The following is an 11,342-nucleotide window of genomic DNA, read 5'->3' as shown; positions in this document are numbered from 1 at the left end:
TCGTTCACAGAAAAAAACGACATTATTAGAATTCTAGCAGAAATCGAATGAAATTTTGGTGAAAACCCTCGGTGAGATGTTTCTAGTTTAAAGGAAACTGTTGAAATTTTTTTTTTTGCTTAAAATGACGTGTTTTGTTCAGTCGTCAGGAGAAAAACACTAAGGTGCAAGTGTAATTGCATAACAGAGAAATTAACGATTTCCTAATCGTAGAAGTATGACCGAAGAGTTATTGCAAGAATTTTTTCCCGTTAAAATTAGCAGCGCTACGTATTAATGAGTTTTTTCCTTTTTCTAATGTGAAATGACATTGAAATCTCGTACGGGGTTTATTACGTTATTGCATTATTTCGTTTATTCTATCATTCGATTTGTTTCATACACCACATTTCCTGGAAAAAGGAAAAAACCATTTCTTGGGTTATTAAGAGAATTAGAGAACAGTGATTAGAAAATTTCTTTGCATGAGAACGATTTGGAACCGTGTTACAATTTGTTACATCTGGTTCCAGTGGCTAACTATGGCAGACACACCTCTTTTTTAAATAATTAAATATTTTAACCGGTGAATAATTGATACTAAAAGGACGGGGAGGTTTTCTAGAACGATAATAAATAATAAACTAATAATAAATAAATAAAATAATGTTAAGACGTTCAAAATTTGCTGAAATTTATCGCATAAGAAGGTTATTTCGTTATCGCTTTATCTAATAATTTTTACTGCTTTAATATAATAATAATATAAATATGTGCAGTAAAGTGTGAAGCCTGCTTTTTTTTCGTGAATGAACGCCATTGATCTATTTTATAAACAAATAAAAAGGTGAATGAATTACATAAAAATTGTACTTTTGTGGAAATGTTTTTTTCGAGAAGAATTATAATCGAACATTTAATATCAGCAACATATTTTATCATATACTATACATTATCGAACGCTGCGTTATATATTGTAGTTTATCATGCATATCTACTTTATCTCTACTTTTATCTTTATCTGATATACTTAATTTTTGTGGAGATTTATTTATTATTTATTATTTATTTTTTCTACGATTTACGCTTTCTAACTGCTATAAGAGGAAATTATTCATAGCTGGTTTTATTCAAGATAAACAGCGCAGATCAATTTTTTCAAAAAAAAATTAAAATTTTTAAAACGAAATTTGTGAACACTTTCTGACTGCTATAAGAGGAAATTATTCATACCAGGTTTTATTCAGGATAAACAGAGCAGGCCAAGTTTTTCAAAAATTCTAGAAAAATTCTAAAACGAAATTTTCGAATACTGAAATCAAGTGAATACCTATCAGCAGTGGTACCAGAATTTTGCCAATTAAATAAGCTTTGAGGACTTGTTAAAAAAAAAAGCGAAGAAGTGCTGCTAAAAAATTTATTCGCCTGGACAATTGTATGTAGCTCATTGTTGTCTCAAGAGCGATTTCTCTTTTGTCGGACTGTCGCAGCGCGGTAATAAATAACAACGATTAATAACTAATAATAAATAATTATGATCATAGCATGATGATACTCGTTTTGCGAATAGGTTAGAAAAATGGTCGTTCTAGTTCTGCAATAGGATAGTGTAATCACTAAGAGCGCTAGTTTAGAGTCTTTAAAGTGACCCCAAGGGTCATGGTTATAAATATAACAAATAAATATAACAAGTAATAATAAATATGAAAGGAAGAGAGAAGTTAAAATGATTTTGTTTATAGAGTTATGGATACTTTATAAAAGAGTGGAGTTGATGCGTAACGGCTTTTTTTTTCTACCAATGCGGAAGATTCGAGAAATTTTATCGTTTGTCAACGAAATTTGGATTTTCTTCAAAGCACAATATGAGTCATGAATTTTTGTCAGGAATGGTAAAAAAATGTAACGAACACCCCTTTTAAATCTGTAACTTTACAAATATAGTTAAGGGAATTGAAATATATATATAATTAAGGAAATTGAAGGCAAATTATGGTTTACATTAGGTTGCTAGAATCTTACGGGTTATCAAAAATAATTACAAAAATTAAGGTGGCGTGGAATCTCGAGAAACATCGTGATAGTGTTAAATTTACGTGAATTTTCTTACCTCAAGAGGAAAAAATACGCCAAAATAACGTAACCGTACTTGTCGAGGGTTTCATTGAAGGGTTTTAAAGCGTAAATATGGAGGAACGTGGAGCGGGGTGCAGGATTAATATTGGCCGGATCAGGAAAGTAAAACTGTAACGACCCTATGAAACTGTAACGACAGTACGCTGGGAATATCTTTTGTTTTGCCTGCTTAAGTTGATAAGTCGAGAACCGTACAATGAACCGTTGGGTGGAGGGGAGATAAACAAACGACGACGATTACAAAAGGCGTTCTTTTGTCTCTGGATCGTCTCGTCTGCTCTGCGATAGAAATTTGTGCATTTGCACTAATTACGATGAAAGGAGTTGTATGAAAGAAATAGTAGAAGACATGTGACGCTAGTGATTGCGTTTTTATGTGCTGTATAATAAAATGCTTCGAAAGACAAGAAAGCTATAAGGTGAGCCCGAAGCGATGCATGTTCATGCATTTTAATAGGTGACATGTTCTATGTCTATGCTAATTGTTTCATGTAACATAGAAAACAAATTTTGAGAAAAAAAAACACAGAAAAATAAAAAACAGAAAATTTCGTCGTCAGGAAACGATTCTCTCGGTGTAGTGCTTTTCAGAGAACAATTTCTAATGACACTGATTACGCCATGGAATTGATATGTGGACGTATTATCGACTCTATGCAAGCGGTTTTAACAGTTCTTGACAATTAAGAATATGCCGTAGATGAAAGGAGTTTAGAAACGTTAAAAAAAACTAGAGACTTCAAAAATAAAATTAAAAATCACTTTAAAGAGAGTTGTTGATGTTAATTACGCTCTACATAAAAAGAGAATATCTGAGATCAATATCTAAAGTTTATATGTTATAGAATTAATTCGCTTAACAACACAATAACTCCTCAAATACCAACAGAGACCAGTGCGAGAACTGGTCCCCGACCTCAAAGTAGTAGCTGATCGGCTGCCCTTTATACTTGTGCATAGGGGGAGGTTGCCAAAAAAAGTTTAATTTCTCGCATACATATTCTTATGCGTCATTCATATCTCAAAAAGAATTTCTTTCTGAATCTCTTTCTGAATTTCTTTCTTTCTGAATCTCTTTCTGAATCTGAAGGTCTCTTAATGAGGGAATAATTTTTTTTTTCTGGCAGTAAACAGCAATTACCTTTGTCTTTGCGCACAGCGTTCTTTTTCTAGCCCTTAAATTTTAGAGAATCATTTTTTATTGATCCTCGTTTCGGGGATTTTTATAATGTGAAAATTATGACTGATCCTATTAGTGTGATGAGTTAAGGACAGCAATGTGAATCCATGAGAAATTGCTATAGGTGAACGAACGCTAAGCGACTATGCCTGAATGTAGGCTCAATGGTGGAAATAAGTGTGTGACTGATGGATTTTTCTTTGTTCATAGGCGGAGATGCTGCTGGGTCAGGTTTCTCCTCCCGTTCACCACAAAGTTTTAAACTCTGAATGCTTACAATGCAAAAAAAGGCAGCAGTGCAAATCGGTTCTTTCTGGGAAGCTTTTCACTTTTCGTTGTTATTGGTGAAACCGAGAACAGCCCTTATTTTGACCTTTCCCTAATTCGAAACTATCCTTCTCGTCTTCGGCGGGAAGAGATGCTGGTGGGTCTGTGTTACCGTAGTGCTCATTCGTAGTCAAAAAGCCTGCAATTTTTGACTATGGATGAGTTAAGTAAAGATGTTTTAAAGAATTAGAGAGATCATATAAGATTATTATTATCATCATCAGAGAGATCATATTGTTCAAGACTCTAAGTTCTATCGAATGGATTCATTCTCTTGTAAACGTGAATCAAGAGCGGTTACAGTAAGATTGGCATAACAGGTATAGCAATTATAGATGGTAAACAACTGTTAAAAAAAACAACAACAACAAAAGTGCATGGATAAGACTGCGTAACGTGCCGTCACCGCAGCCTTATCTTTGGACATACAACTGCAGAGAACAAAGGTAAACAAAAGATGAGGTACTATCGCCATGCGTTTTGGTATTGGCGGCAAGATATCTCATCGATACCTTACACACGCGATCATCGGAACCGTTGCTCTGACCCTTTCACTTTTGAACGGTTGGTGAAGGGACCCTTTTACTTTTGAACGGTTCGTGAAAGGGTCCCATCACCTTTGGACGGCTGGCAAAGAAATGTTCATCATTTGAGCTGCACCCCATGACCTAGACCCCTTCAGGACTCGAATCCCCCTGAGGAGGACTCAGGGGGATTCGCACCTATGTATGATCGATACCTCTCAGATCCCTACCGTATTCAATACGTCAGAATACGCTTTCCACCTTACTCAAACTCCTTACTGTACTTCATGCTCAATAACAACACAAACTTGAACACAAAGGGATATTTACGCGGATTTACGGATGCGACGGATAAACGGACGCAACCGCTTGACACAAATTCAACTAACGGTTGGTTTGGCTGGTGTAGAAATGGCAACGATCTTCCTGTCTGAACGCTAAGCGATTTTTGTTGGTTTCGATGCAATTCAACCACTGGTACGTAGGTAGAAGCTCAGAGTGGTTAAGGATACAAATTGTAGGAAGATACAAGTCCTAGTTGAGTAGTTACGAGTATACAATGGCGCCATTGATGATTTCCCTCAGTCCTGCTTTTCCTGTTGCACGATTTCGTGCTGTGCTACAGTAAAAGCTTGTTTAACCACTACAAAGCCGTATCGAACTTTGAATCTGTCGTTTATACATAGCGATTTCTAGTAAGAAGGAGATAGTTTTGCTGTGCTTTGTGTTTTCGAAGCGTTTTTCGTGATGTATACGTCGATTAGGAAAGTTTCGCATAACTAATACAATGGAAGCTGGTCACCACCACCACCGTATAGACGTCCTCAATCATTCGGTGCAACTCGTCCACAGTTCAAATATCGAGCCGTTTGGATGGTATTGGTGCTACTTAATGGAGAATAAAAGCGTGGAAAGGAGCTACCTTGGTGCAAGGTCCAAAACTTGGACGAGTTTCTCTAGTGGGTGGATAAACAAGCAGTAACAAGCATAGGTACCGTTCGTTTTTTAGTCCCTTCCGGAAAATCCAGTGAATCCTAAGTCTTAAAGGCAAGAGTCACAGGATTTTCTTCGGATCTCCATGTGCTTGAGCGTATCCAGTTATAGTCGAGTCAAAGCAACATGAAGCACGGTGCAATTGCGCAAGCGGCTGCGCTCAAAGCGGCGCGTTGGAGCGTAGCGATTGGGATCGTATAAGGATACTCGCTACCGTCACTCATCTCTGCGATTCCCCATGATCCCACCTCGATTCCAATCGCTGTCTTCACAGCATCGCTTCCGAGCGCAGTCGCTTACGCAACTGTCCGTGCTTCATATCGTTTTGACCTAACTATGCCTGTTATGGGTAGACAGTTAGTGCAATCGCGGACGATCATTCGTGATCGTTTCCAAAAACAGTACCTCTAAAAACAGTATGAGAATGAGGTGAAGTCATCTATGTCATGGACAGTCATTGTGGACAACGTACTCATTTTTACTTTCCATTTATGGATCCTCTTCGGGTAGAAGCTGCAAGCCGAGCCAGTTTTGCCGTAAAATTTATTCATGACCTAATTCTTGAGGTTGAACAGGGTTTGAGAAGCTGATTTTGGATTATCAGAGTGTCTCTAATGTCCAGAATTCGAGAATATTTCGTGACGAGTGCTTGAAATATTGACCTAAGTGGGAACCATAGTGTTGTAAATTTTTTGCATAGAGTTTTTAATATAAAATATGCAAATTGACAAGTGAGACTGACCGGAAAATATGAAAAATTCCTTCTTTCACCACTTAGAGTTGAAGTTCACCTGCTGCTTTGCGTCTATGAGAAACTAGAAATGAGACATAGTGGGTTATGATTACATTTATGACAAGTAGAAACAAAAATCTAAGAATTACAAACAAAAATAAAAACTTCATTTTAAAAGAAACTGGTAGTTAGGGGTGGGTTAGAAGGCGTACTGATAAGGCTAAGGAAAGCGATGGCCCTGATCAACGATCCTGAAAGAATCAAGCGAGGAGTGGATTATATACTGGAAACAAATAGGCACAAAACCGTAGCGGACACCACGTGCTCGACACCTCACCTTTTCAAAGTCACCGATTGGGGGCGTGGCGGCGTGGTTTTCTGCTTTCCTTTACTACATCCGGTTCTCGTTGAAGTCTACGAGTTTGGTTTATGTACACGTGTGTCGCATCGTAATCATCACATTGACCTCATCGTCTAACTCGTGTGAATGCTATGATGACGATTCTTTTTTTTCCCCCTCCTCAGCAGTCACGAGAATTCTTTCTAACATTTCCGGTAGGGAATTTTTTCCCCCACGTGACATCCTAAAATCAAGAACAATTAAAAAATCTTGTTTGTTTGTTTGTGTTCTTGGCTATTTTCATTCGAACCTACATCGAATAGATCTTCGTGATTTGTTCGTATGGACGGTGCAGAACTTTTTAATTAGAGAAGTTGAATAGATCTAACGGTGTTCAACCCTGTTTACAGCACTTATGACAATATGATAAATAGAAAAGAATAAAAAAAAGTGAAATTACAAAAAAAAACAAAATAAAGTAATAGCTTATAAGAATAATGAATCTACTATCGATAGTCTCCCTTAAAGTTCTCTTAAGGTTTGAAATCATTGTCTCCTCACATCCGAGGATCAAAATTTGTTTAATAAGGTTGCTCTACAAGTGGATTTTTTCTTGTGTGTTGGATTAAATATTGTAAAGAGCGTAAAAAGTACAACATTACTGAATATATCACTTTTTCACAACGTCTTTGTAGCCGTTTCATAACGTTGGTCTTGCGCGGAACGTGGAGCATGCGTACGTTTCCGCAGCGATTGTTAGAATCTCTGTTTTATTCTAATTATCTTCAATAGTATGCATAGGTAGAGATAGAGAGACACATAGGTGTTTTCTTCCCGAGTTTTCATTTATATGTTTATTTATATATTAGGTTGTTTTTTCTTTCCTACGTTTCTAAGTTTTTTTTTCCTACACTTCTTATTTTCTCTTACTTTTCTTATTTTTTCCACTTGAATAACAAAGATATTCCAGTCAAGCTTGTAGTCAGAATAGTCAGTAGTTTCTGACCATCGATGTATGTAGATTCTTGATTTTCTTGGCTGGCCTAGGACACAAGTTGCTGCGAATTAAAGTGTTGACGACCGTGGAAAGAAATTTATTGGACCTACCTAGTATTTACACTTATTTATAATATACGAGACAGAATATATGTATAATATATGTAACAAATATTATAATGGATGTTACACTCCGACAGTTTTCATCCGCTCTTTTTTTTTTGTCTTAACATTGATTTTTTTCACTTAAATTCAGGAGTGACAGAACATTTTGGTGTGCCGATTCTGGATGTAGACATGGTGATGGGATCGTTGGAAAACGCAATGGCATCGACTGGTGGTTTTTGTGTGGGAAGATCGTATGTGGTGGGACATCAGAGACTTTCAGGTAAAACTTGTTTACTGTGCATGTGTTTTCATTACGTAATGTTTTTTTTTGCATTGTTTTTTTTTCTAAACTATCGCTTTTAAACCAGTTGATCTGAATGTAGATCAAACCACATCTTGCTTCATTTTTACACTTTTTTTTAAATCAAAGAATTAATGGATTGTGATTCTTTTCGTACGATTAACATTTCCATTTCATGAATGAAACCGCTGCAGAGTATATAATCCGTAGGATTATGGTGGTCACATGTTCGCCCGGGTATCCCTGCATACTTGTTTTGTGATTTGGGAACTTTTTAACAAGGTTCACAGTTGCCTTTATGGCCCAGTTATCTACATATACATATGTGTTCTCAGGTTCTGCAGGGATTACAGAGGCAGTGGGCTTTTTGACCAATAAATCCAGTCATGTGCTTTCGTACGGTCGTATCTACATAATCTTCGCTTTTTTCGAAAAAAAAGGAAGGTTTATAGCGCGTGATTCCCCTTTAATTTCGCTGGAAAAAGAAGAATACTGTGTGAAACTTGGGAAATTAAAAAAAGGGCAGAAATCAAGAAAGAAAGACTTCCAGATGGAGATGGTAGGAGAAGGACCGTAACTATCTCGCTGCTTTTTTTTTTCGTCCCGAACAACTCCTCCAGATCTTGATGAGATCACATTTTCTAGCGAATGACTGTTGTAAACTTGAAGCTCCGCCCGATTTGCTTTTAAAAAAAAGCTAGCTCCTGATTTTGCACGAATGCCACGAATCAGCCGTAGAACTATAGGCAATGACGGCGGAATCATGCGTGTTAACGTTTTTCCTACTGATTGAATCAATCTGTAAGTGAAACCTGTTGCCAGGGGAATATTGTGTCAAACTTCGCGCACATCCGATAATGTTGCTTACGTAATTCACCTGCAAACACGTAATTATGTAAGATATTTAGATCTAAATGCAACATTTTAACATTTTTTCGCGAGAAAAAATTGCAAGAAAAATTAGAGAAACGTCATCTGTGCTTCCTTTGCAATACATCTGCAAACATCTACGTAACCATGTGAAATAGATTCAAGATTTTAACATTTTTTCGCAAAAAAAGGTAAGAAAAAAGAAAACGTCTTTTGTAAGAGAAAGTGATCAGAGAAAATTGATTCAAAAATGTGTGGTCGAGAACAGCAATAGATCTTTAATAACTGCTTAAACTCGAAAAGAGTAATAAAATAGTAATAGTAAGACTAACAGGTAGTAAAATAATATTTAACAAATAAAGTAATAATAGTAAGAGTTATAAGTAGTAAAGTAATAATAAATAAATAAATAATATAAATAAATATGTTACTTCTTCTTATAATGATAAATTGAAACTTACTTAGCTTTCCGATGACTGATCACGTCATGAAATTTTGAAGTTTTTATTCTCTGTTTTATTGACTGATTTTTATTAGTAATTTATGTGTTTATTTATTATATATTATTATATTATTTATTATTTATATTTATATTTATTTTTGGGATTTTTATTCTGTATTGTACTGTATTTATTTGTTTAGATTTTTTTTTCATTTTTGAAACTTTTCATTTGTAGATAACTAACGTTTGGAGATATATAACGTTTCATAATAATAGTTAGAATCTTGTTGATATTTTTGATTTTTGTCACATTTCAGGCTTAGGATACTGTTTCTCTGCGTCTCTACCTCCACTACTGGCGACAGCAGCCAGTGAAGGCCTTCGAATTATCAAGGAACAACCGGAAAGAGTACAAAGAGTGCAACGATTTGCAGTTGCTGTACACCGTGGTTTAGAAGCTGCGTTTGAGGTAATTCAATACGTATTATAAAAACACGTACGTCTCGGACGTGGAGAAAAAAACGTGCTAATTCTGACCAATCACACCGTGGGTGATCTGGAAAACAGGAGATTTTTAGGGAACAAATTTCGCCGTTCAAGGAGTTGAATTAAGCCCTATGAAACATATCGTATACAATGGGAAAGATGCTGAGAAGAAATTAGATGCACTAGTTGACAAGGTAATTTGAATATTGAGTAGAATTGCTTTTTTGAAGTATTTTTTAAATTATTTTTTTTTCATTTTTCTCTTACTTTTCGACAGCTTTTTTCGTCGACGTAGTACCTTCCTTTTTCTTACGTCTTTGAAATGTCTGACAAAGTTCTATTATAGTCAACTAGCGTTTTTTTTTTGCTATTTTTTGAATCTGGTTGTTTTTTCCTTGAAGAAAAACCTGATACCTATAGAATTTCATGATTTTCTCTTTGACTTTATTTTTTGCAAAGCAAAAATTGTGTTCCGAGAAATTTCCTGAATATATTTATCCTTTAATAATCACATGTTGTTCTTGAATGCTAAATACTGAAATTTCCCTTACAGCTCTTTGATGAGTCGTCGATTATGATTACACGTGCTCGATACCTGGAAAAGGATGAGATGTTCCCAGTTACTCCGAGGTGAAGTTTTGTTTTACTCTTTTTTTTTTAAAGTTTGTTTTTTTCCCACTAATTTTTCTACTATTCCACCCTGACTTGAGTCTATTTCAATAGCTGGACAATTTTTGGCATTTTTTCCGATCGATTATCTCAGATTTTGATTATTTTCTTCTAATGGCTCAAAAATTCTGCAAAAATGCTGTGGATATTCATTTTCTTACATTACTTGAAGTTTTTCGCTTACGGAGCATAGAACTGGAATGAATGAGAAATAAATTTCTGGATTCTTCAATTTACACATGGATACTTTATTTTCTTGGATTCTTCGGAAAGTGTTTCGCTTTGTGATTATAGAATTGAAATAGGTGTAAAAAAATCTTCTGGAATCACATTTCACTCGATTTCCCGTCTTTGTAATGTGAAAAAAATCAAAAATCATTTCAGTTTCTATGTTAATGTTTAGAAATTTTTCATTTTCAGCGCACGTTTAATGGTACAGTCAGAAATGTGTGAAGATGAAGTGGAACGAGCACTAGTAGCTATCGCAACAATAGTAGAGGAATCATAGATGAAATTATCCGTGCCTCACTCACTATTTTGATATCCTAGTCCAATTGTCTACCACTCAAATTTACTAGTAATCTTGATTTGCTACTTCAACTCAAATTTGATTCGATTAGAACATTATTGTTGACTTTATCTTTAGCAGAAAAATGAACTGCAGGGTCGATCTGTATTGATCGATTGTTTGATTGTTGTGATTGTCATATGTTTCTTTCAAGTTTTAATATTGTTGCTATATTTGCCAATTTTATACTTACTAACATACCTGCCGTTACTATGTGAACAGGCGTTGAAGAAGCTGTGATTATTGTGAGTTGGGATTCGCTCATGTTAATAATAAATGAACTAAGTGATTAGCTTACTTTTTTAATTTTATTTTCTTTTAAATTCGTTACTATACGAGAAGAATACCTCTACAGTTTCGTTGCTTTGTAATTGTCGTTGCGTATGGATTGAGATTCGTGAAATTCGTGAACGTGTAGGAAAATTCGTGGGAATTTCGTTTCCCATGGTTAATTAAATTTCCATGAAATTATGTTGACGGTTAGCAGTTTCCTTAGGTCATGGCACTTATGTTTACGAGGTCGACCGCTACGCGCACTCGATTGAGGTAGTGGCGTGCGTGACAAGCCGGGAAATGTGGGAAGCGGACGCGTCGCGGTCGTATGGGTTAATTCCCAACGAATAATTAATTACTAAGCTAATTGCTTTCTTTAGCCGAAGCTGATTAGTTTCAATTAATTATTTCTTCGTA

The 11,342-nt window shown here is 35.6% G+C and overlaps 1 protein-coding gene across 1 annotated transcript; it reads left to right on the top strand.

The window, feature by feature from the left end:
• Positions 1 to 5,630: 5,630 nt before the first annotated feature.
• RB195_020643 (uncharacterized protein) lies at positions 5,631 to 10,592 on the top strand (the record flags this gene model as incomplete). Its single annotated transcript, XM_013442989.2, has 6 exons — positions 5,631 to 5,715; positions 7,465 to 7,596; positions 9,247 to 9,398; positions 9,508 to 9,609; positions 9,969 to 10,045; positions 10,505 to 10,592. 6 exons carry the CDS (start codon positions 5,631 to 5,633, stop codon positions 10,590 to 10,592), a joined length of 636 nt encoding a protein of 211 aa, XP_013298443.2.
• Positions 10,593 to 11,342: the final 750 nt, after the last annotated feature.

The sequence above is a fragment of the Necator americanus genome, chromosome II (assembly GCF_031761385.1).
Source record: "Necator americanus strain Aroian chromosome II, whole genome shotgun sequence".
NCBI classification, from domain to species: domain Eukaryota; kingdom Metazoa; phylum Nematoda; class Chromadorea; order Rhabditida; family Ancylostomatidae; genus Necator; species Necator americanus.
This window is presented reverse-complemented; position numbering and strand designations above follow the sequence as displayed.